The 26908-nt window shown below is 35.2% G+C and overlaps 1 protein-coding gene across 12 annotated transcripts in view; it reads left to right on the top strand.

The window, feature by feature from the left end:
• The window catches only part of ERC2 (ELKS/RAB6-interacting/CAST family member 2), a 901328-nt gene that overhangs the window by 437188 nt on the left and 437232 nt on the right, over nucleotides 1–26908 (top strand). For 7 of the 12 annotated variants that reach the window (XR_004280876.1, XR_004280875.1, XR_004280877.1 and 4 more), the window contains 5 exons: nucleotides 301–441; nucleotides 3622–3762; nucleotides 7782–7817; nucleotides 18740–18933; nucleotides 24628–24639. Coding sequence is in view for 9 of the 12 variants with exons in the window: in XM_032322717.1 (XP_032178608.1) it covers nucleotides 301–441; nucleotides 3622–3762; nucleotides 7782–7817; nucleotides 18740–18933; nucleotides 24628–24639 (524 nt within the window). In the remaining 3 variants the exon portion in view is untranslated. The remainder of the gene's footprint in view (nucleotides 1–300; nucleotides 442–3621; nucleotides 3763–7781; nucleotides 7818–18739; nucleotides 18934–24627; nucleotides 24640–26908) is intronic. The other 5 variants (XM_032322743.1, XM_032322724.1, XM_032322753.1 and 2 more) reach the window with 3 other exon arrangements.

Below are 26908 nucleotides of genomic sequence, written 5' to 3'. Positions count from 1 at the left end.
GAACTGCTTTTGGAATTTCCCAAGTACCACCATGAACCAAGAACAGCCTCACACCTTGAACATTAAGATCCCTTGCAATGCTGTGATGCTGACTTTTATTAGTAAGCCAAAAGCCATATTGATTGTCTTTCCCAAATGCTGTTATGCACAGCCTGTCTTCAGAAACCCAAGTTTAACTGTCTTGCATGTGTTGACTCATGTAGAGCATTTCTTACATTTATTGCCTCCCATTTCCTTTTGTAGTGTGCCTTGACATACAACTGATGGCTTCTCACTTCTCTTTTGATAATTGCCTCACAGGAGAGAATAATTGAGCGTTTGAAAGAACAGCGGGAGAGAGATGATCGGGAAAGACTAGAAGAGATAGAATCTTTCCGAAAAGAGAACAAAGATCTGAAAGAGAAGGTCAATGCTTTACAAGCTGAACTGACTGAAAAAGAGGTGAGTCTGGAAAAACAAATGAACCATGCTGATAGTCCCATTCTCAGGAGCCTCAAGAGACTAGAGAGTGAGTTTGAGGGTCTGTGTGAAGGTTTGGGGACATAGTTACCTTTCCTTGTCAAAGCCATTGGAGTTCAAAGGAAAATATTTACCGTAACTCCCTTTATCAGTATGCCTTATGCCCTCGTCTCTACTCTCACTGCATACAATGTAGCTCCTTGAAAGTTTTCTTGATGTTTTACCACATTTGTGTGGCTTAGAGGATTCTATAATTTTTTACTGTGCCATGATGTTTTGCTTGGGATAACAACAATAACAATAATAATAATAACAACAACGTCTGCACTTACTGAGGGTCTATTACATGCCAGTCCTTGTGTTGCTTGCTTTACATTGATCTGTGCTGCTCAACCAGATCACTGAATACTTCCAGGTTAGGGGATACAGTACCATGCTAGACACAAAGTATATGTTAAATGTGACGATTCTTCTGGAATACCGATTTTACATTATGATAAATAATTTAGAACAATGTTTTCATGCTAGAGCAAACATGAATGCAGAATACAAATCCTACCTGAATTTTTTAAGTAAAACAATATACTTCAAAGAAATTATTTGCTTGGGGGTTATGGAGAGGATGGGTAGGGCTATACTCCCCACGCTCTGAGGGATAGATACCTCTACCTCCTTTAGTTTACTTAGGGATACGTTGATGGAGAAGTTTGAGAAGCAGCATTGCATGTTATTTTATTCAGTCTCCAGAACTCTGAGATATGTGCTATTGTCCACAACTGCCCCCTTCACACTTATTTTTGTCCATAGGAAATGTCCATCTCCTTTAGGGCTATCACAGATTCTTTCCTCCTATTGGACTGTATCACGCATAAGTGTCCGTTTTCCAGCACCAGATTAATACCTCAGCCTTTGGTTTTGGTAATTCTCTTCAAATTAAAGTCCTGTCTAAATGAGGAATCTAAGTTTGGGAGATTTGATGAGTAATAGAAACAAAATGCAAGTTCCCTAAAATCTAAGTGTGCTGTTTTTTGTTTTTGTTTTTGTTTTTTTACAAAAGAGATTATTTCTTTGATAGGAAAATGAAGAATGTAAATTCTCTTCCTACTATTTCACTGCTAAATCTGACTTAGGGGATCTGTAATTACTGTAGTTGGTATATAACAGAATGCACAGAAGCTTTGATCTCATTTGCAATTTGAATAACTGATTGTGTTATTCATGGATCTGGACCTTAAAAAACAATATATATATATATATATATAATCTCAACTATATATATATATATATATATATATATAATCTCAACTATATATATATGATTGAAAAGAGATCTTGATGATGTTGTGGAGCATAGCTTTAAAAGAAAATAATTTTGTAAACAATGCCTACCTTGTATGATTTCAGACAAGCATTTCAGCAACCATTTATTGTTCCTGTATAGTAATGTTCCTGCCAGTGGGATGGGTGTGTCAGTCAGGGTTCTAGCAGAAAGACAGAACTGTATTAAGAAATTTAACCATGTTAAGAAGTTTATTGCAAGGAATTGGCTTACATAGTTATGGGGGCTGGCTAGGCAAGTCTGAAATTCATAGGGTAGGCCATCAGGAAGGGCAGGCTGGAAACACTCCAGACAGGAACTGGCACAGCAGTCCACAGGTGGATTTCTTCCTTCCCAGGGAAATCTCAGTCCTGCTCTTAAGGCCTTTCAACTGATAGGCTCAGGCCCACCCAGATTTGGAGAATAATATCCTTTATTTAAAATCAACTGATGATAGTTTTTAGTTACATCTACCAAATACCTCCATAGAAACACCTATTAGTGTTTGATTGAGTAACTGGGGACTATATAACCTAGCCAAGTTGACACATAAAGCTATCAGACCTGGCAATTTAAAATGTATGGAGAAAAACAACATATAATTGTTGTCAGCTTATAATTTATTTGCAGTGATAATCATCTTCGTCATGACAAAATGCCTAGATTGCAAGGTCTATTATTATTTTTGTGGGAGTAGTATGATAAAGAACATTGAAATTGGAGTCAGAGTTCTGGGTTTGAGACCTCTGTCTTCCTTTAATAGGTCAGGAACCTTAGAAAAGATAGTTCTTATGACTCTCAGTTTCTTGATCTGAAAGATGAGAGTGGCTGCTCTGTCCTTCAGAGGGTTGTTAGGAGCTGGATAGTTTGCTGAGTGATGGTGATATTATCATCAACAAGATTATTCCAGGGCCCAGGAAGTAGCTCAGACACAAAATATTAGGTAATATCATTTACTGAGTGGCCACTGTGTGCTTAGTGTCCTTCTAGATGCTGCAAAGGGATATAAAGGAAACTCACAAAGTCTGATTTTGGATAATATCTGAATATTTTGGATACAGTATTAGATGCTGCTAATCATTTCATGTTTGATAATAGACCTTGCCTTCTTAGCTAAGCAAATTTATGTTCCATGATATATGCACATATTTACTTTACTTTTTGAAATTCAGACTATCCAAGGGAACTCTTGGTTTCTGGGCATGATTGATGAGTGGAACAATGTAGGCAAACCCATGTCTCAAATGGGGAGATTCACTATCTCTGTTGAATTAGGATTTACAAAGGACTGGGACGTAAAGTCTACTCTAAATTTTAAAATAATTTTATCTTTGATTCTATGGAAGATATCTTAGAAACTGTTGGTTATTTTTCTATTAAAGAAATGGAATTTGATAAAAACTTAACAAGATGCTTCTTTTATATTTAATTTGCCCTTTGTGGGGGAAAGCATTAGAGTTAGTATTTTCTTTCATATTTATCTTAGAGTCTGCACGACTTGACAGCAATAAATGTAAATGGAAGTTTCGGGGTGTCTGTTTTGCCATGACATGTAAAGACCACCTTGGGACTTACATCATCAGCATGACTTTGAGACATGAAACATGCATTTACTGACCACACCATTTGGTCACATTTGATTCTACTGCAATTAGATCCTGCTCGATTCTGTAAGCTGGCCAATTTTAATTTCCTGGCCAGAGCCAGCTATTGTTACCTTAGTAAGACTATATTTACCCTTTCTGTCTAATGCACACTTTACTACTATGCAGAGAATCAATGTAATCAAATTGAAGACTAGTAGAAATTGCGGTGTTTTACTTACTAGTGTTCTTTCCTTTCAGTCTAGTTTAATTGACCTCAAGGAGCATGCATCTTCATTAGCCTCAGCAGGGCTGAAAAGGGACTCCAAATTAAAATCTCTAGAAATAGCCATTGAACAAAAGAAAGAAGAATGTAGCAAATTGGAAGCACAGTTAAAAAAGGTAAGTGAAATCCAAGGAAATAAATGCTCATTTTACAATGAATTTATAAAATGGAAAAGGAAGAGATATTTTGCAAAGAAACAAACCCCTTATCTTTTGCTGTCTGGTGATAAGAGACTTAGGCACTCTTAACTCATGAAGTCTGCATCAAATTGGCCAGTGAACCTGAAAAAATATCTTAGGTTTCCTGTCTGAAAAAGAACTTGAAAAACAGATGAAAATAGTAGTGGAAGTAAAAAAATATATATGTTATAAAAATAAGCTGCTACTCTCTGGGTAAATCTTAACTATAAAAACAAAAGTGAAAATGTTTGTAACAAATCAAAGAATCTGGGTTCCCATTATATGTTGATAAACTTTTACTACTTTCAGAAGAGGTTAATTTTTGTATTGGAGCTTTGTAAAAGTTTACTTGACAATATTAAATTTCTAGAAGTCCACCCAAATAGTCCAAGTCCCTAGAATATCTGTGGGATGACTATTTGTACTTAACCAAAAATGACCTTAATATCTTAGAAAGCTTGTTGAATGTAGAAGACTTTGTAAAAGAAAACAGGATCTTTACATTGCAGCATTAACATGTTTTCTCTGAACTGGACATTTTTGTGGAGTACCTTTCTAGTCATGCATCATTCCTTTGACTTTTTCCCTGTGTTGTTTGGTACGTCTGCACTCATTGTTCATATAAAACTCATAATTTTATGAGTTTAAGCATTTTGTTTCCCTTTGACAACTTATAAAGTTAATTCAAAAGAGATAATAAGAATCTAAATAATCAAGCAAAGCATATAATAAAATTTGACTATGTATAATTTATAGCACACTGGAATGGGGATTTATTTGCTAAAGTTATGAAAATACATGATGTGGATGATAAGGATGTTAAAGCATCATATATCTGTAGAGAAATTATTCTGAATATTTAAAAATTGAATATTACTATTTTGTATGGTACAATATATAACTGAAATGTGATATACTCTGTTCACAGAATTTTAGGGAATTGTCTTCAGAAATTTCACACTAGTAAAGAAAGTCTCCTTACTGAAAAAGATAGAGATCAAATCCCTGTACAGCAAAACAGCAAGAAAAATCTCTGTATTGCAAAATTTACTTTTCAATCCACTCTGTGTCTCACTTTTTTCAAGCAGTATCTAGTTAAGCAAAAACCTCAAACAATAAATAGAAGAATTTAAATGGCCCATCTGAGGGTGCTTAAGTGGCAGTTGACTTGGCTATTTATGCATTGGGTGTATGATAATACATGCCTGACACATACATGAATGTGTTCTGTAATATGTTATGCATACATGTACATCTCAAGAAATGAACCTAGGGAAGGTACTTTTAGTTTAATGAACACTTTTGTGATCACAAGGCAGCTCTAAGATAACTGTGAGAAGACTTGATTGACTTGCTTTACATTAGCTTACCTCAGTTGCATTGTGCTGAGTCCTGAAGGAGGACCTCAATTAGACCTGGCCATGAAAGATACGTTCATCAACTCTCTGTGGCCATTGTGGAGCTGAGGCCACCACATATATTATTTCTGCAGATACATACTTGATATACTCCCTTTTAGTGTAGGTCACCTATAGAATTTGAAACCCTCTAGTAATTAAAAGGAGAAGTTTCCCATATTGACCCTTACGGTTTCTATGTATATGACTTGACTGGTTTAATAAGTGAATGTCTATTCATTTCAATTTAGTTTCTTTCAATGTAGCTCTGATTTGCCCAAAGAGTCACTCAGAGGGTGTCATTTCCAACTCTCAGTTGACATTGTGTGCTAAAACTCACAGAGCAAATCCTGCAAACATTTTAGCATTATTCCTGACAATATTTTAACATTCTGCCACATCACCAGGGTTAAAGTAACAAAAATGGTTGTCTTGCTGTAGGGATCTATTTAATTTATAAAAAGATAACTTATTTCTAAGTATATAAATAATGTTTGCTTATATTATCTCCTAAATGCATAGTACAGTGAAATTAAATAAGCTAATTATAATTTAAATATTTTCATACCTAACCTGCAGATGCTATTTTGTTATTTTTGGCTTTCTAGCATCAACTAAATTCAAAAGTTTTAAATACTTCTCTAGTAGTCTTTAATTTCTGCTAATAAATAGTTCCGTAAAAACCTCAAGTACCCATCACCTTAAAAAGAATTGAGATCTACATGAAATATTTGAAAATATAAGCCAACAGTATGTGAATATACATATAAACACATCATTTACTCATGGAAAAATAAGCAGCTATAAAAGCTTAAGGAGTGTCTGGGCCTCCTTTTAAATAAAAGGGTATGTGACTTGTGAATAAAATATAAAGGTTTACTAAATGAAAGCTGAAAACATAATAGTTTTATTATGTCATAAATAAACCATGATTCCCTATGGAATTTTGCTCAAGATTTGTGAGCGTCCATGTATTTTTGCCATAAAATATACATAACATCGTAGATGTGTTTAGCTGAACAGAAACCTTGTTTTGCCAGTGACAATGAGATCCACATTAGATTTAAATTTATTTTTGTCTTATGAACAATTCTTGACATTGGTAAGGAGAGTTTTTACATAAAAGTTTGTGGAGAACTTTCACATGCCTAGTTACTTTTAACTATTATACTGTTAATTTAAGTCTCCAAATACTTCAGGATGAAAAATGGTTGTAGGCAGAAAAGGAACTGTTCCTTAAACTTTGCATCCCACATCTTAAAAACAGTGCCATCAAATATTCATATGTGAGGAAAGTTTTCCTGATATTAATGAGGTTGATAGAATGATAGTAACCACATAGCCCAACGAGTTATGAGTGTGCTTTACCAATTACTGCATTCATTAATCTTAAGTAGTCACTTAGAGGTTGAGAAGAACCTCATTAGTGACATGTGGATAATTTTGTCTTTCAAAAAAGTATGTGTCGTTCAATATGTAGAAATAATTTTACCTTATCTAACTAGAAATCAATTGAGAAGCAACAAATCAAAATGTTATGATTTGGTAGTTTTCCAATTAATATCATCTTTGAGGAAAGTGGGTTTTTTTAAACCATGGTAAAATTATCATTTACTTCATCAAAGCTGAGCATATGAAAAATTCAGACTCTTTAAAGGCACATGACTCAGCTTAAAGCAAAGTGAAAGTTCCTACAGTATTTCACCTTCTACAACTTGACATTGAACCCCAAGTTAATGATGTAGTTATTTAAGAAGTAGAACCTGAAACTGATATTTTAGATAATATTCAGTATATTTAAATCTACAAAAATTGAAATCTTCTACACAAAATAGACTGGAGAACTTTACAAATTCTGAAGCCCTTGGAACATAATGGGATAGTCACTAAAAATTACATTTTTATTAATTATGAACTAATAGTAGGAACTGGTAATGGGCAATGGATAACAGTTTATTTTGGTTCCTTTTTTCTTCCTGATGACTTAATTTTTTTCTTCTCCCCATTTACTGTTAATCTTGGAATGTCTTGCTTACTGATATTTTGCTATTGCTAACCTGCTGTTTGCTGATCTATATTTTCCTAAAATTAGACTGAATAGAAACTTCAGGCTTGTGTTAATATAAAAGAAGAGCTATAAATTCAATGATAAGATTTAATTAATCTTTTATTATTACCATCTTTGAAGTTCAGGTAATAAATTGCCAGCTTGGCCAGAAGTACTTCTTCTGATTCATTGCTAGAGGCCAGCACTTCATGTATCATCAAAAGTGGACAGCTTTCTTTATTTCATGGGCTATTTAACTTGAGAAAGGGAAAGTAACACAAACCTTAAATTTCTTATTCCAGCTATTCTTTTTTAGGAGCCAAAATCAACATTTCTATTTCCCTAGAGCCTCTCACTTTCACTGTGGAATGTTTAAAAACTGAAATTTCTTCTTTTTTAACAACCAGTTCGTCTGTGCAAATGCACTGGATTTGTTGAGCTAATGCTGTTTTTCCGGATCTTTCCTTCTTTCCCTGTCTGTGCTTCAATGCCTCCCCAACTTTGCAATGTAGCAAGCTGAGCAGTTGTTCAATCAGATGTACAACCCAGTAAGTCATTTCTGAAAGTTGCCGCTGTAACATATCAAAGCATGAGGATCCATTGATCACATGTCACGGTGTGCCATACTGGGGAGGATTCAAAAATATATATGAGTCTCTTCCCATTTCTGTTCTTCAAAAGAAATGACCTGTGCAAAGGCCACTGCCATTTCTTTTGAATGTGAAATTTAAAAATTAAGAACTCAAGAAAATAATGCCAGCTCTGATATTGCCTCCTTCTTAACTTCAGCTTTAAGGCTATGGAAAAGCAGAGATCAGCTGCAGATCTAGGCTCTTAGAACTTTTTCTTAGTTCCTTCTGACTCAGAGATATCTGTGTGAAAAAGGATAGCATTTGTAAAGTAGCAAGTAAGTCGATGTAAATGACATTCAAATAGAATGTCATAGATATAGATAGAATAGATATAAGATAGATAGAAGTTAAAATAGGCTTAGATTTAAAAATAGGGCTATGCTCTTTGAGATTGGTAAATGCCTAACATTATTGTGGGTTTTGTAAGAGTTAAAAACATGTCATTTGGCTGAGGACAAACTAAAATATAGCCTCCTAATAACAGTAACAATTCTGATTATAGCTTAATGGTACACAAAACAGGTAACTAGTAAAAATATATGTAAAATGGCTGGCCCAGATGCCACCACTGACTTTTTTTTATCCTAATGACAGGTGTGCATTTATATGAAGCAGTTTATTTGCTTCTTTAACTTATTAAAGAAGAAAGACCTTTTTGTTTTGTCAACTCAACTGGCTTAACTGGATGAAATATTACCTCAAGGTGACCAGAATTTGTCATTTGGCAGATGTGATCTGTGCTATCATGCATTCTAATTATGTCCTATTTAAGAATTCCCATCATGGGAAAATGGAAGAGCATAGATAAAGGAAACAATTCAGCCAACAACTTTTTGTTAAGCTGCTATTCCAGGATACATACAGCATGATACACAAGATGCTTGGGTGTATTTAATTAGGTTGATGAGTGCTGTGAAGTGTGTAAACCTGGCAATTCACAGACCTGTACCCCTGGGGCTAAAAATACATTATATGTTTATTAAAAATTTTTTTTTAAGTATATATAGATTCAACCTCTACATTCCATTCTTTAAAACATTTTATTTTTACAAACCGAATTTCTCAATTTCCTTTGGTGCATCTTTATTAACCTCTTTCCCCAAATATGATTTTTAGCAGAGCAGGAAAAATAATCTAAATTTCCTATCCGTTAACATTTGTATGGGAGTGCTCTTTATTATTATTTAGGTTTTTTGGAGGGTGGGGGGAGGGAGAGGGAGAGAGAGAATCCTATGCGGGCTCCACGTCTAGTACATGAGCTGGACTAGGGCCTGATCTCACAACCCCGAGATACGACCTGAACTGAAGTCAAGAATTAATCGCTTAACCCATTGAGCCACACAGGCATCCCCTTGAATGGGAATGTTCATAAGCAGGGTCTAGACAATGGGTATGTGAAGAAAGATAAGATTGGACTATCTTTAAGCTTGAAAATTGACCCTGGAAAAATGAGTAGATCATTTTTAAAAGGTGTAAAATAAACCCAGTGAAGTTGTTTCACATTTACTAGTTGGGGACAGGCAGAAAACCTAAGTATGTCACATTTTGGGTATGTGCAGGACAACTGGGGAGGGCTTTTTTTCCTGTAACAGCAGAGTTACCAGAACCACAACAGGATTTCAGCATCTCTGTCAGAGTAGGTAGGACCAAAGAAACAGCTCCGTTAACTTTAAGACCATTTCCAGAAATATTGGTAATGTGGCACTTATTGGACTTTTCAACCACAGTGGTGGGTCTCCGGGAAGCAAAAACAAACTTTTCTCCTTGAATTAATTAAGCTAACCCACTGGTTTGGCATCTTGGAGTATAGCCAGCCTCTCATTATTTTGACTTTCCCTGTCTGGAGATATTCTCAGGGTCTAGTTCTTTTTTGGACTGATAGGGATGCAGCTTGATGGATTTTCTCTTCTTAATAGTTTTTTTTTTTTTAAATCATGTTATTCTGGTTATAAAAATAACATATGGTCACAGTGGAGAATTTGCACAAGTAGGGAAGTATAGGAGAAAATAAAATGACAGAACATTGCCTGGCACAAAGATAATCACTAAGAGCATTTGGGGGGTTCCCTACCCAGACATCTTTTTTGTTATTTTTATCCTCTCCTTTCTTTATTTCTCTTTTTCCTTTTTCCCTCTTCCCTCCCTTCCCCCATCTTTCATTTTTCCTTCCCTCTCTCTCCTTTTTTTCCTCATCTAATGCTCTTCTTTTCTTTTCACCAGATTGTGTCAGTGTTTATTGAATTGTATATTCTGTTTTTATAAGGTATCATCAGCATTTTCTCCAGTAACTATTCTTCCAAAACACTATCTTATTGATTATGTGATATGTCAGTATATTTACTCATTCCCCAAATGTGGCTCATCTCTCCCCAACTTTTTTTTGCCAGTATATAATGCTCTGAAAAACATTTCCCATGTTAATCTCCCCACATTTTTATGTTTGTCATGGAATGAATTCTGGCCAATGATTTTTAAAAGCTCCCAGTAGTTCTTACTGTGTTGCATTTAAGAGAAGTTCTACCATGACACTTTTCTTTCAGCACTGAATAAAGGTAGCCTTTCTGCCACACCTTGACCAATACCAAGAAATGTCATTTTTCATAACTTGAACAAGTGCACAGGTGGAATTTTTTTGTCATTAACTTTATTTTCTTCAATCACTGGAGTGGTTGGGTTTTTAAAACATTTTCTAGCTGCTTGTATTTTTCTTCTGCAAATTGTTTCTTTTGGTCATGTAAGCACTTGCTTTTGAGTTTGCTGTTTTGTTCATTGGTTAGAATGAATCGTTCTGTACTTTATATAGAAACTGTCAGATTTGTGGCAATATTTCATTTCATTTAAGTTTTTTAAAAAGATTTTTATTTATTTGAGAGAGAGCAAGAGAGGAAGCACTAGAGAGGGGAGGGACAGAAGGATAAGGAGAAGCAGGCTCCCCACTGAGTAGGGAGCCAGATTCAGGGCTTGATCCCAGGACCCTGGGATCATAACTTAAGCCAAAGGCAGATGCTTATCTGACTGAGCCATCCAGGCACACCTCATTTAAATTTTTTAAAAAGGATTTTATTTATTTGACAGAGAGAGACACACAGAGAAAGGGAACATAGGCAGGGGGAGAGAGAAAGGGAGAAGCAGGCTTCCCACCAAGCACGGAGCCCGATGGCCGGGCTTGATCCCAGGACTCTGGAATCAAGACCTGAGCCGAAGGCAGGCGCTTAACAACTGAGCCACCCAGGTGCCCCTAAATTTTTTTTAGTAAAGAAAACTAACTATTTTTAGGTTTCTTGACCTGTGTTTCCCTTTAGAATTTTCTCGTTTTCTTTAGGCTTAGAAGCCATTCTCTGATTTGAAGAATAGGCACTCACTTACATTTAAAACTTTTATTTATTTATTTATTTTTAAAGATTTTATTTGTTTATTTGACAGACAGAGATCACAAGTAGGTAGAGAGGCAGGCGGAGAGAGAGGAGGAAGCAGGCTCCCTGTCAAGCAGAGAGCCCGATGTGGGGCTCTATCCCAGGACCCGGGGACCATGACCTGAGCTGAAGGCAGAGGCTTTAACCCACTGAGCCGTGCCCCAAATCTTTTAAATGTTACCTTTTACATCAGTTTAACACCTTTATCTGTGTTTAGTGTATTTTTATTCCTGTGGAGAGGTGAAGTTTTAACATTATATATTTTCAAATGATCAACTAATTTTCCCAGCACCATTTATCAAATAGTTCTTTAACAACTTTTCTTCATACTATTTCATTGTATACTAAGTTCTCATCTGGATGAATGTCTTCATTTCTGAGCTATTCAGTTTTATCAGTGTCTTTTGCTTTTTGGGTCAGAATTTTAAGTATTGTGGCTTTACAATATTTTTAAGTATCTAGTGAGGCAAATTCCACCCTAATTTTTTCTATTTTTTATTTCATTTTGTTGTAGTGTTCTTAGCCTTTAATTTTCTATTATTCCAAGTAAACTTCAGGATCACCTTGTCAAATAAAAAGCACAACTGTTGGTGATTTTAATTTGAATAATATTCAACCTATAAAATAATTTTTAGAGTGATATTTTTCCAGTATTATTTCTTCCAATTCATGAACTTGATGCAGTTTTCTTTATTTCATAGATCTTTTACAGTAAAGGTTTGACATTTTCCTGTTAATAGACATGTGATATTTTAAGGATAGTTCTAAGTATTAGTATATATATTACTATATCTACCTATATAGATGTATCTATATCTATCTATATAGATATGTGTACCTATATATATATATATATGATTTTTAGGTTACTAAAAATTTATGTGAGGTAATTTATGGTTAATGCTATATTTCTCCTTTCATTTTCTAACCAGTTATTGGTACCTAGGAAATTTCTTCTTATTATTGTATGTTTATGTTGAATACGGCTCCTGTATAAATTTTGGTGAATTCATTGTTTTTGTTAAATAACATCATTTTACACTCAGATCTATATCCATTAATCTAAACCAAATGAGAGTAAATAAAGATTGACCTTTGAAGTCTTCCTGGGAACATTTTTTTTCCTGGAGTAGAAATAAACCTACTTTTGAAACTCCTTTACTTGTACTTTAGTTACCAGGTACTAAGGGATGCTGTAATGCCATTTCTTAGGAATCTAAAATTTTGTCTTTGTATCCTTATTATTTCTCATAATAATAACCTTTCTGCAGCTTAACTACCAGTCTCTACTCCTGGAGGAGTTTTGTCTTGTCATTATAAACACTATGCAGGTTATCTTCAGTTGAATTTTTTTTTCTTCCCTTAGTTCTTAATTCCAGACAAATAATATGGTTTATTCACCAGTCTCAAATACCGTCTTTGCCGTAGCTCTAGTAATTATTATGCCCAGAGATGGTATCCAGAGGTCTCTTAGAAATTTTTAATAAAACTTTAGTGCTTCTGGCTCCTAAATTTAGTGCATTGTATAATATCCTTGTTGCTGCAAGGCAAATGACTGATTTGGACACAACGAGGACAACTTTGTGACTGGCCAGGGGATAATTGAGAACATTCTAATGTACTTCCACACATGTGAGTCTCCCCGCCTCTTGCCTGGTCACTATCCATTGAAATCCCGTCTTTTCTGCAAACAGCATCTTTTGCAGGGCTCACATTTTATGTAACAGTTTACAAGAAAAAAGACCAAGCATTTTTCCACTGTAGTGAGAAAAAAAGACTTGTTAATGTTCAGTGAGGTCTCTGACTTATAGGTCATCATAGGACTCTGCAATCCAAAGGACATGGTGCACACTGCATTATAAATGCTTTCATAGTCACTGTTTAGGTACAGTGGTTTATTTTTGTGGTTTTCGGGGACTATTTATGAAAATTATTTGATTCACTCATAGACTAGTTCCCCCAACACAATGGAAAATTGCAAATATTAAGAGAGAATTCACAGCATGCACACAGCATGTACAAACATATACACACACACGAACACACACACGTCATGCTTGCTCCAGGCTTTTAGTAGCTAAAGAACTCAGGTAATATTTGTAATGACATTTAAGATTTGAAGTCACATGTTTTGTTTCAGAACATCCAGATAATTGGTTTGGTTCTTTACTTTGCTAATTTTATGAAATTCCATAGTTAATAGGGGGTACATTATAATTGTATTTTTGTTTAAATTGTCTTAAAAACTGTTAAGCATACAGTTGGTTCTTTTTATTTTGTATATGTGTGATATAAGAAAAATTATTTTGAACATTTGTTCATTTATTTAAAAATATCCTATTTGGTGCTTGCTTCAGCAGCACATATACTAAAAATATCCTATTTATTCCATCTATAAGAAAAGTTTTATTTTGTAATAGTTATAATATGAAAATTGTGAGTATTCTGGATGTACTTAGCTAGAGTTGTAAAAGAAGTTTCCTTTAGAACTAAGTAGGCTAAGATTCAAAGATATATCATTATTAGATTTTGAATGTATTATTTAGGCTCAGCTTTTATATTTGGTATTAATTAATTAGATTTAAAATAAAATGTAAATTTTATAATATATCGCAGTTCTATAATTACCCTTCAAACCTTTATTTTTAAAAAGTAAGGTTTGTTCATAACTCAGAATTATGTGAAGGTTGAAACTTCTTTTAGAAGACTGAAATAAAATACAATGTTTAAAGTAGTTTATATGCCCTCTTCTGCTGCTCAGATATGAAAGGAATGTTTAAACCCCCCAAAGTGCTGCAATTAAGAATCATATTTTCACTGTGCATAAATTTAACAAATTATTGCTGAAACCCATAAGCACAGGGAAGAAAAACCATCAGGCAGAAAAACCATCAGGCTCATTAGTTAGTGTTCTGCTTGTGCTTTAAGCTCATGACTAATCATTCGTTTATTTTAAAAGAAATGATTTTTTTAAATTGTTAGGCCCCATTTCAAAGAAAGAATGCTATATAATATTATAATTGGATATTCCCTGCCCAGTTTCACAGTAGGTTTCAGGGCCAAAGTTAATGCTTTCCTTTCTAGGCACTTGGAATGATGAACTAGAATTTTACTGAAAATAATCAATGTCCAAAATTTATAAGAAAATTATTAATAAACTTGTGATTTTTCATATTGATACTATCAATCCCTGGTTTGGCTTAAATCACTTTTTGCTCTTAACTTTAATTGAAATATAATATTAACTTGAAACTTTGCTTTGTTTCCTGAAATAGTTCTAAATTCTATAATTAAAATAGCCCCTAGGTATTGTTATGTACTACCTGTCTTAAGTCATGGCTAAATTCCTCTTTTGTGCTTGATTTCAGGCTTTTCTTCATGTCAAAATTCCAAGGCTTGCCCACATCAATGAGTCTCCAAAGTTTGTTTTGATTATTCCCATTTATGGGGGAAATTTCCTTAGAAATGTAGGAAAACATAATTGGAGGATCCTCAGAACTTACTGATCTAATATGCAGTACAGTCATTTCTGAAATATTTTTTTCCCAACTTTCTGTGTCTCTGTGAGATGCTTGAGAGTTGCTCTAAAAGTTAAACAGAAATAATGTTGAGGCAGAACCAGATATATGGATTTGCCTTTAAACTGACTGGTTTAATCAGCAAAATTGAATCTCTACGTTAAGAAAAGAATGTTCATTGACATTTTTTTGTTATTCATTTTATGACTGGTGGATGTCTTTGAAAGTGACAGTGTTCTACCTTATATTTATAATAAGTAGCTTCTAAAACCATTAAATCCACACCAATCTGCATTTTCAAGCGTTAGACTCCTGACTAATGAAGAGAGGGGACAAAGCTGATGTGTCTTAGAATGAAGTGGGCAGTCGCTTCCTCACCTTTTGGGAGAGCTAATTCAAATCAACAGATCCATAAGGGGAAATAATTGCTGTGTATTTTTAGTTTAGACCTTGAATGGGTGAGAATGCCGTGGTAGGAATTTGTTCAGATAATGATTATTCAAATATATATCTATATTTTTTCTGCAGTGTCTAAAGTATATTAGGTCCAATTCTGTTATCTACTTTTAATCCCTATTAAGAGCTGCCATTCTAGGTTAAAGAACCCATTGTTATAATTTGAAAAGCCAAGAGCATTGCTAAATGCAAATAAAGTGCTTCCTTCACTTCATTTTTTGAGGAGGCTCTGACCTTATAACTTGGAAGGAAGTGTTGCTTTATAAGCTCAATTTCCTCCTGTATTTCTTTAGTATAGTATAATCCTCATGTTCGTAGATCATAGTATATCACACTCATGCTACACTGCCTAACAATTTCAGCCCATCCTCTGAAAAGTATTGATTCAAGCTGAATAGAAGTGGTTACTTGCAATATCTTTTATAAATTCTGTGGAGACTTTTGCCCCCACTACTCAGGTTGGATCAGGGATTCACCAGCTGTTCAGTCATGACAAACTCTCCTCTCCTGAGTCTTCGCTTGGACACTAGTGATGACCCAGAAGTAGCTGTTACTCATCCACCTCTGTATGACTCTTTCTTAAAGCTTTCTGTTGACTTAACAGTTTTTAAATGGTATCTATTTACACGTTTATTTAATAACTCTTCAGGGAATTCTGACACTTATCGTTGATACGGAGATCTATTTAACTCAAAGGTATTCTTGTTTTAAGAGGAAGAATCATTAGCACCTACAAGTATTACCTAAAAGATACCAGGCTAACCGTAAAGGTGGCTATGATCTCTTTTAATAATATGATCTAACTTTAATATCATATGAGGCCAACAATGGCCTAGATTCAGGCATGTCTTTTCCTAGGCTTTCTGTACTTCTAAACATCCCATGAGTCATTTGTTCGATTGAAAAGACTACTAACCCATCTAATTTCACCCAGTGTCAAAAGCTGCCTTGGGTTATCTTCTCTTCATAGAGCTAAAATAAAGAATGTGCTTAGATACCCATTTACCAGCAGACTGCTTTTTCTGTAAGCTTAGCAAGGAGGCTTCTCTAAGACATATGTAGTATCTTGATGAGAAACTAAATAAACCTATTAACTTAGCTGTATAACAAGCCCCAATAGCGGGGTGCATATCATAAAATAATACTCATAATAAGAACACAAATGAATAATACCTTCCCCACGTTTGCTGTATGGTAGCTTTTTCTGCCCTCGGAGAGGCCAACTCCTTTGCCCACAGTAGTCATAAGACACAGGGCTAAATTTAGAATCTAGGTCTCATGAATATTAATTATGTACCCATTTATTAATAGTCATAATCATAAGAAAAAAAAACAAAATATAGCACAGTGGCTAACTGAACTGCTAGCTTTTTGTGAATCTTTAAGTCAGAGTCAAGAAAGGAATCTTAAATCAGAGACATGCAATGAAAGCATATTTATATTTGTTTTGTGTGTTTCTAGTTCAGTTCCTGAATTATTTTTTTTTAAGATCTTAGTTTTGTTGGTCAGGTTGTTTGAAATAATGTCATGAAATGCTCCTCAGCTGCCATAAAATAATGGTAATATGGCATAAAAGATGGAAAAGAATTAACATCAATATTTTGTTTTCTTTTTCTCTGGAATTTTAAAACTATATTTTCAGTGCTTTTCTGATACAAGAGTAGTGAATTGATTCTTATCACAAATATAAATAGGTATAGAAGTATTTCCTTTTAAATTAGAATATCAACTCTATATTTTAAAAGTGGCAATTAACAAATTAAAATTTTCATTACTTCAATTTAAAATAAAATTGTTAGATGAATAAACTTCTAAAGGCATATTAGCTCAGGATTCTCTTTCAGATTATTTTAATTATACTGAAAAGGTTCACTAATCTATTAGAATGAAGTCTAATGTACATACTAAGTAAATAAAAAATAAATGCTTTCCGAGAAATATTGGTAAAAGGGAATAAACTAGTACCTGATAGTAGTATGTTGAATTGATAAATATCTCCAAGTTCTTTTTGCATACTTGAGTTTATTTCTTGGATAAAGAAATCTTAGGATAAAGAACATGAAAACAAATTATTTTCCTCCTATCCTCATGCTTAAATAATATGTTACATGCAAGAATATTATTCTAAAAATGATTTTGTCATAAATAAATTTATTTTTATACTAATTTTTTAATTTTTTCAACTAAATCATTGCAAAAACTGTCAACCTTGTAATAGTAGTTCTTATTAGTATTAATTTTTCTAACCATGCATGATTCATTTAACCCCACAGTAGCTGTAGCTTGCTTGCCTGTTTTTTCCCTGAAATTAAACAAAAAGATATAAAAACACAATGAACATCTGTTCTATATCTCAAGACAGCAGAACAACCTAAGTCCTAATAAATTATTAACATTGTATGATTTCACACATGGATTTTGGAGATACATACATATATGACTTCTCTGAACTTTCTCTGTTGAATGTGCACTGTTGTTAAACTACTTGTTTTTTCCCTGCCTACTCTTTGAAGAAGTCATTTAGGAATAATGGGAAACAAGGGGTAGGCAAAACATTGCAGTGCAGTGTTATTTTCATCTGTCTGAGAATATTTCAGCCAAAAGTTTATTTTGGGAAAAAAAAAAAGCCATAACACACTTTCAGACACACAAAACCACAAATACTTTGGCTGCAAATTATTCTGCAGTGTTGTTGCTGTGTTGTTGCCTGTGTATGTTCTTGTGTGAGAAGCTGCCACCCACCCATGCATGTGTTTGCAGATTCTTGTCTGTGTGCTTGTTCATGAATTAGCTCATCCTCCTCCTGGTTCAGGTTAAATTTACTTAAGAGAACAAGAATTTATGGGTATGACTGTTAGCTGGAAAGCCCTTCCTCACTTGTGAGTCTTTCTTTCAATCTACATCTTCTGCTGAAATTTCTCAGTGGGATGAAGTACTCAGTCATCAGTCAACCAGTCTCTTACATGTTAACCTGGCTTTACATATATCCTTGATAGTTTTTGGAAAAATAATTTAATATTGTTTTATCCTCAGTTTCTCTATGGGAAAAGGAAGCTGTTGGTATGAATCACCTCCTTAACTGTGAGGAGTTGAATTGTGTTAGTTCTGCTTGCCAAAGCATGGGCATAAAGATGTCACAGTCTCTCCCCACACTCATCCCCCATTTCTTGGTGGGGGAAAAAAAACCAAAAGTAGTAACATTAATGCAACAAAATATTAACAATAAAAAAACCCCTCTCCTGTGAAACTGTAATATAATTTAAAATCAGTATTGTTCTGAAGTAGCTGAATTGTGTGATTTTCCATTTTGCCTTTTAACTGACAGTATACCCATAATTCTTGATGATGATTATTTTTTCTCCATTGATAATTTCTGGACCATTGGTGACTGCACTACCTATTGTTCTAAATTGTTGTCTTAACTACATTCTTTAAAAATATAATATTGAAGGCTCATAATATTGAAGATGACTCCAGGATGAATCCCGAGTTTGCAGACCGAATAAAACAACTTGATAAAGAGGCCTCTTACTACCGTGATGAGTGCGGCAAGGCCCAAGCGGAAGTTGACCGATTGCTGGAGATCCTCAAGGAGGTGGAGAATGAAAAGAATGACAAGGACAAGAAGATTGCAGAACTTGAGAGGTAAGTTTTGCAGCCATGTTGTGTGTTCTCAGCAGTGAGTGAACATGATTTGCTTAGTTGTCCATCACAGGTTGTAGTGGATTTGGAATGCACATGCATATTTCAAATTGGAAACGAGTGATGTGTGAGGAATAGGCCTGTTAGGGATGACGTTATGTTTCTGTGGGATACTCAAGAAGGCAATTGGCTTATCTTTTGAGGGCTTGTGTACTTCTTAAGTGTTTAAGAAAGTAATGGCCAAGTTTCTTGAGTGATGTCCCTCATCTAACATGTGTGCCAACAAAGTGTGTGAGAAATTGAGGCTCTGACTACTTGGAAGCTTAGTTTAGTTTAGTTTAGTTTTGTTTTGTTTTTACCCGTGAAAGACAAGCATTTGTGGTTTAGGTTTGTTTCAAGCAAAAAATGTATTTGGAAATTCATTCAAGATAGGAGAAAGGGAAAGGAGCTCATATCCTTTCGATGTTTTTTGGCACACCACAACAAATTCATCTGGGATGTATCTTTTAAGAGGACCTTACAACATTTGTTAAATAAATATGTTTGAATAGGGTCTAAGGCAGGCCTACCTGATAGCAAATTCTGTCTAAAAACAAAGAAGGTTATATCAGGGTTCCAGAGTATTTAGAGTTTCAGATAAATCATATCCATATTGTATTTATATATATAAGATAGACTCTAAAAATAAGCTTTCTATCAATGTGTTTTCCTATATTTTGTAAAAGAAAAGAATTTCTGAATAATCTTATGTAACTCCATTACCTCTGAGGATTTCTTATTGGTTCAGCAATAAGGCAGAATTTGTCTTTCCTAGATTCAGTCCATATGGGAGAGATGAACAAATTTTGAATAAATCAGTGAATGTTTGCTAGCTCTGATCAAGGCACTTGTGAGTCCTGACAGGACTTTAAGACATATGCAGAATAGCTCCCTGTGGCCTATGGAAAGATCATAGGCTCTACTGACAGAAGGATTGGGGTTCAAATTTTGCTTCTGCTTTGTACCAGCCATGTGACCTTAAAATGTATTATACTTTTCAGGTGCCAAGTCCTTGTGGGATAGTTACATCATTAGGAATAATTGAATGCTAAAACAAATAAATTCTCAGTATTAAGTGGCCAGGTATTAAATGGATAGGTCAATTCTCAAATTTTCAACATTTTCAAGTATACTATTTAATATATTCAAACTCTAAATCAATTAATATTTCACTTAGAAACCTTAGTATTAGTTTGATGATAACAGGATTTTTATACAGTGTGACCAATTTTAGTGATTAAGTCAGAAATTTCTTTTCCCGAGATAAGTGTACAAATTAAAATCCTTAAAGGCTTAATATTAATTTTAAAATGTGGGAATGTTCTGCCAGTTTATTGGTTCTTAAAAACACAGTTAACTTTAGATATACCTATATGTCTACTTTGGAATTGTATATTAGGACCAGAATTTTTCCTGAAAAGCTGATGTTAAATCACAGGGACGTTACCATTACATCTCTTTTATTGGTGAGAAAACTAAGACCCTGAAAGGTTGAATTACCTCTTGGAGATTGGTCCTGTGGTCAGAAATAGGCAAAACTCTAATGTATGTTTCCTGACTCCTAGTCTCTTGTTCTGAGAAGCTGTGAGCCTCTGAAGAGCATAATATTATCTATGCCTTAATAATATTAGAATAGTAATTATGATAATAATAATGTATTTTTTGTGCTCACTGCTCTGCTGAGCAGTTGACCTGTAATACTGTATACCATTTAATCTTACCAACAACACAGGAAGTATCATTTTCTTCATTGCATAGATGAGAAAACTACATAACATGAATGACTCACACAGATTAATTAACTATATGTAACTTCCTAAAGCTTTCAGAGCTTATAAGATTTAAAGTCAGAATTTGAATCCAGGTCTAACAGATTAGTGACTGAGAACAATCCTGTCCAACAGTGAGCCAGAAGGAAGAAGGTAGTCCAGTAGCACTGAACAGCCACATAGCCTGCAGAGAGAGAGAGAGGCATTGCTGCTGGGCCACAGGAGATCTGTCTCATCTTTATTAGCTTTCATGAGAGAAAGTGATGTGCCCCACATTTTGAAGCTCCCCAGAACTGTAACTGAAAAATCAGGATCAGCTACTATAAATATTTGCATAAAAATAGTGTAGTCATTCAGTTAGACAAACAGGTCTTAGCTGGACACTAGTGCCATTAAATCATCAAGAATATTCACATTTTTATATCCTCAATATGGAATGTATTAAAACAACAGTGATTTTACAGGCATTTATCTTTATGTACTTTCTGCACATTTTCTTTATCTCTGCCTTTGCCTTTCCTTAAAGCTGATGCCTCCCAGGCACTGTAATTCATAAAACGTGTGGTGAGACTTGAGTCTGTCCCAGTTCTCTGCCTGCCTGTGTCTTGGGTCCAGCAGCAGAACATAGTCTGGGAAATGTCTGAGATCCAGCCCCAGCCCAGGCCTGAAGGAAGTTGGGGGCGGTGGTGGAAAGTAAGGGGAAGTTTCTTGGGAAAAGAAGAGCTCAGCCTCGGCCTGGCTTTCTGAATCATTATCTGCTGGGCTCCATGTGTATTCTGACCAAAACATCTTTCTTGTTTGTCAGGCAGCCCTTTTCAAATTGGACAATATCTCCATTTTCTGGCTTAAACTACAAAATTCCTACCTCGTAATGTGGGGAACTAAAGATTTCTTAGCAGTGTGACATATATCTCCATTTTGGACTCATAGAGGAGTGTTTGCAATTAAGTTTGTGATTTTGAAAACCAAAAAATTGAACTTGAAATAAATTTGTGGTCTCTGGTCTGTAACGTGACCTACCAGAGTGAAAAGACTTCTTTTTAAAAGCAATGAGTGTTCTAAAATATTCCAGAACTTCAGTCATGTGCAACAAAAGGTTCAGGGTTAGGAATAGCATAACTCAAATGACACTGACGCTGGCCTACTTCTCTCTCAGAGGGCAGTTCTTGTTTGCTTTCTGCTCTGCTAATCTTCCCATTTTTAATTTTTTTTTCACAATGTATACATTCCAAATCACATATGCCTGGCACTTACAAGGATGCATTTACCTCTTAAATTCCACGTGAAGGATGTTTTACATCAGCCATTAACGATTTTGCTTTTCAAAATGCATATTGCTCCAGTGTGGTCCCCATGTGCAGTTTTTCCTATAAACTTTTGCACTTGATGCTGATGGCTCAGCAGGGAGCTTCTGCCTTGGACAGCAAGTGAATGGACTCTGGGGAAGGTTGACACAAAGTGGGTGAAGGGCCTTGAGCATACCCCTAAGTGTTGGTCCAAATCAAGCTGAAGTCTTTATTTGATCGCTGGTGCTAGATACCACATCTGCTGTATGATCGGATAGGTAATCAAACATTAAAGGGACTGAAATATGTGGTCTTTCTGTGTCAGTGCCCATCAACGGCTCTGAGTTTCATTTAGAGTTTCAGAATTAGTTCTGCCTTAGGGGAAAGAGAGAGGCTAACAGATCTCTTGTCAAACAAGGTCTGCTGCCACTAGGTTTCTGCATCTCAGCCACCGAAAGGTATCAGTTAGGTGACCATTCATGTAACTATCCTAAATATAGTGGGGGTTTGCTGTTATTTGTCTAGGGGACAGGAAATGGCCAAATCAAGCCCTTGATCACATCCCTCCCCACTGTGGAGAACAGCATGTGTCCTTTGGGGTTCTGCACATAACACGTAATGTCAGAATAGAAAACAGGTAGCACTTAATTATCTGGATCACTGACTAAAGCCATCAGACATTCAGACACTTGAGAAATCATCTTAGATGCCTAAAAGCACCTTATCTAAGGTTGAGAAGCAGACTGTTATTTTTCCTTCTGAATTTTTTCAATAATGTGATGACATAATTTCTTTGATGCCTTTCAGAACACTTTTAACAAAATGTAAACTAAAGCTTTATTTAGAAAAATGGGATACTGTGTAAAGTCTCATGCTAGAAGTCTCATGTAGAAGTCTCATGATACATTGAAGAAACCTTGTACCAGTTCTCTTTGTTTTGATATAAACTCTTCTTGCTGAGAAATATCCATTTATATTTGATAAAGTGTTTGAAGAAATTTCAATGAAACAAGTGGCAGATAGTTTTGCACCTTCCCTACCAACCTTTTGGGGAAGGTCATGGATGCCTTTGAGAATTTGATGGAAACTAGGAATGCTTGGAAAAGTCAACTAATTTCAAATGTTTGCTTGCTATTTCAATTTAGGATGCTCTAAAGCTTGGCCATAGACCTCAGTTTGATCTACTTCTCTGATCCAGAAGAATTTGAAGCAACAGCTGGGGCCAAAGTTCCCACAATGATCATGGCTTGATCTAACTTATTTTTAATCAGTTGTGTGTTCATGATCACAAAATACTGTACAGGGGGATTTCAGATATGAGGGATTATTGGACCAATGCTTGCACCGTGTGTTTAATCCTGAATTTTCTCTTTGATTTTTATCATTTTGATCAACACTATTTTCATTTGAAATGTTCTTGTTTAAGCTTTCGTCTGAGGATTTATTTTGTTTTTCCTTCCTCTGTGAAATGCTTAAAACTACTTATTTATTTTAAATTTTTAAAAGTTTCATGTATTTAAGCAATCTCTGCATGCAACATGGGTCTCAAACTTACAACCCCAAGATCAAGAATCACATGTTCTTTTCACTGAACCAGCCAGGTGCTCCTAAAATTACTTTTCAATAGTATGGAATGGTGGGGTCCCCTTGAGCAGATCACTGGTATCATATTTGTTCATTCACTTTGTTGTTTTACAAAGAGCATTAAATAGATTCATAAAATAAATGTCCACTGTATGCTCCTGTGGTAGCTTGAAGATCATCACTTTTTTTTTCTTTTAACTTTTGCTTGGATTTGGGACTTTATTATTTTGATCAATAGGAAGGGCATCTTAAATATTTTTGCACAAATAAGTTATCAAGCATCTGGATATTTTCAGGGATGGAAGTATGATCCTCATTTTTACAACTGAAAAATAATTACTCTCAACTTTGGAAGTTGCTCTGTCCTCTCTTGGGAGGCTGATGGGCGGGCAGCTCCTCACCCAAAGCCCTGCTCACAGTGTCTTTTGATCATTGCTAGGTGCAGTGTTTTGTGAGCATGTAAAATGTAAATCTTTGAATGGAAAGCCAAATTGTTCAGCTCCTTTTGATTTTCAAAGAGGAAGGAAGAACATCTCATAAGATGCAACCATCCAACTTACTGGTTCAAATAAAATCTTTCCGACATCAGTGCTTACCACTAGCTCTAATACCTTAGTAACTTCCATTTCAGTTTATTAAATAATAGAATTTTGTATGGACACAGATAGGAACGGTCCCTATGAATATTCTGCCAGAAGAGAGCAAATTCTGCTGTTGCATTGCTACAGCACACCTCTGGTTCACACCAGTGCTTACAGTGATAATGCATGAGAGCAGATACTGGTTTCCTATGTGTAATATTTAATAGAACAGTTTACAGTGTGTGCCCAGGGCTTTTGGGGGTTATAACAGATAAAAGTTGCTTTATTGTCCTTCATTTGGTTATAAAACCTGCTAATATAACATCTGTTGGCTGTATGTTTAAAACTAATGCATTTCCTTCCTTTTATTCTCTTTTGCTATCCCTTTTCTTTTCTGCTTATCCTCCAAATTGCTGCTTTCACCCTTGCTCCAATCAGCTTGACTCTCAGGTCAGTACTTTCAGTTTTTCTTCTAACTGCCTTTCCCTCCTAAGCTCAATTTATTGCTTGCACTTGTTTAACAAACACATTTCTGAAATGGTTTTCCTCTGGCCACTGCATTTTTTTTTTTTTTTCCATTTCATCCCATGCCTAGGGAAGGTTTGTTTTATGAGAAAGCCATATAGGTGGGAAAGGGCAAAGAAGAAGATGGGAAGTAAATCACTGTTGGATTATTCGATACCTTTGATTCCCAGATTATACAACTAAGAGAAATCAGAGTGAAATTCTAGAGCATTTCTCCCAAGCAGCTCAGAAAATTGACTGTGTGATGATAAAACATGTTGCAGTGGAAAAAACAAAATCCAGGATGCTAAATTTAACCTAGGAGAACAAAAGACCTGCCTGTGACACAGAAACTCAAAAGCTAAATTTAATAGTGCAAACCACTCAGACTTTTTGGTTAATAAATCACTATGTTTTGAAAGATTTATGATACTTTTTTAAAGTCACTTTTGAAAATTATCAGTGTGTTGGTAACATATTGTACACACATGTTATTTCCTGTCATTGTTTTGGTTTTTGACTTTTTAACTTCATTTTTATTAGCCGTAAGACATACTTTAATTACCTAGGGCATAGCATATGGGACCAAATGTAAAACTAGATTCAGCGTTGACTATGTGCATCCTGATATTAAGAAGCAAAATGAATATTTTGTTTTAGAAATGCATCCCAGATTTGACTCCTCTTAGATAGGAGTCCAAGTCAGTAACTGGTTCTCCTTTAAGTCAAGCAAATCTTCTCCTTATAATAATATGCAGTACTATCTAGTGATTTCTTCATTTAATCAATGCATTTACCAGACAGTGCGCATGGTATGATTTGGGCTACCAAGTCTTGGGAAAAAAAAAAAAAAAAAAAAGACTCAAACTGATAGCCAGTGCAGTTGCTCTTTGAGAGGCAAGCAATGTTATTTTCTTCTCTTTATTCAGTATCTGTACCTGTGTGTCTATCCACTGCTCAGCACCTAAGCCACCAGACCAATTCATTTATGCCAGCAGCAGATAATTGCAAAGTGAGTCCTCCTGCCCATATATCAGTTTTGTCCCACTGCCTATTCCCAATCCCTATGGCATATAGTCCCTGAAAATGAAACCAAATCTCTGCTATTTCCACATACCACAGTGGGTGTCCCACAAACATCATCTCACTGAAGGAAGCCCATTCTCAAGAGTTCTCCTGTGATCTAAACAGGGGTCAAAATCATGGTCCTACAGAACTGCTCTCACTCAAAATCTAAGAACTATTAATTCACTTTCTGGTGCCCCTATGTGGAGATACAGACATCATAATGAAGGTTGGAGAGGAGGAGGTTGGCCACATCACATCCAAATCTTTCCTCCAAGCTTTGGATGCACTCCTTTAATGAAGCTTTAAGCTTTTCTCCTTGCCTGTATTTTTTGTTTTCTTTCTCATTTTGCCTTCCCTCTGCTGCTCCTGTTGATATTGAAGCCCTGGAGACCAGGGACCACTTTGGCTCCCACACCTAAAGCTCCCTACCAGGACCTTTAGATTTGTTCTATAGGCATTCTGCTGTGTCTTATGTGTCAGAAACCTGTACTGTGTAGTATTTAGATTTTTTCAGTTTCATGACAATTGAACATGAACTGTGACTCTCAGAAGACAGGATGCAGTATTAGGGCTGGGAGAGGTTGTGGGTACCAAGGGGTCTTTCTACAAGGGGCTTGGTATGTCGATTAGGTTTCGTATGTCGATTAGGTTCAGTCCAAGTCTAGTTGCGTGAACTATATGGTCAAATTAAGATTCAGATCATTTCAATATTGTTTAACCTCTTTCCCCAAATGAACACAATGGAGAAAATGTGCAATCCTTGTCAATGGCCTCTTGTTATATTTTTAGTGTAAGACAAATGGGGCAACCCTACTTTCCTGGAACAAAAATGCCTATAGGTCTTGGAAGCTTTCTTGAGCTTTGACAAGCTTCCAGAGTTAACTCTGCTTTTTTCCCACCACTTCCATGTTTACCAGTTAAAATAAGATGAAATGGACCAATTCTGGAGAGGAGATGGATGGAGGGGATGGGCTAACTAGGTGATGGGTATTAAGGAAGACACTTGTGATGAATCCTGGAAGTTGTATGCAAGTGATGAATCAGTCACTAAGTTCTACACTTAAGACTAATATTATACTGTATGTTAAGTAACTGGAATTTAATAAAAACTTGAAAAAGAAAAGAATATTTAAGGGAAAACAATGTA

The sequence above is a fragment of the Mustela erminea genome, chromosome 1 (assembly GCF_009829155.1).
Source record: "Mustela erminea isolate mMusErm1 chromosome 1, mMusErm1.Pri, whole genome shotgun sequence".
NCBI classification, from domain to species: Eukaryota; Metazoa; Chordata; class Mammalia; order Carnivora; family Mustelidae; genus Mustela; species Mustela erminea.
The sequence above is the reverse complement of the archived record's forward strand: the minus strand, read 5'-3'. Positions and strand labels throughout refer to the sequence as shown.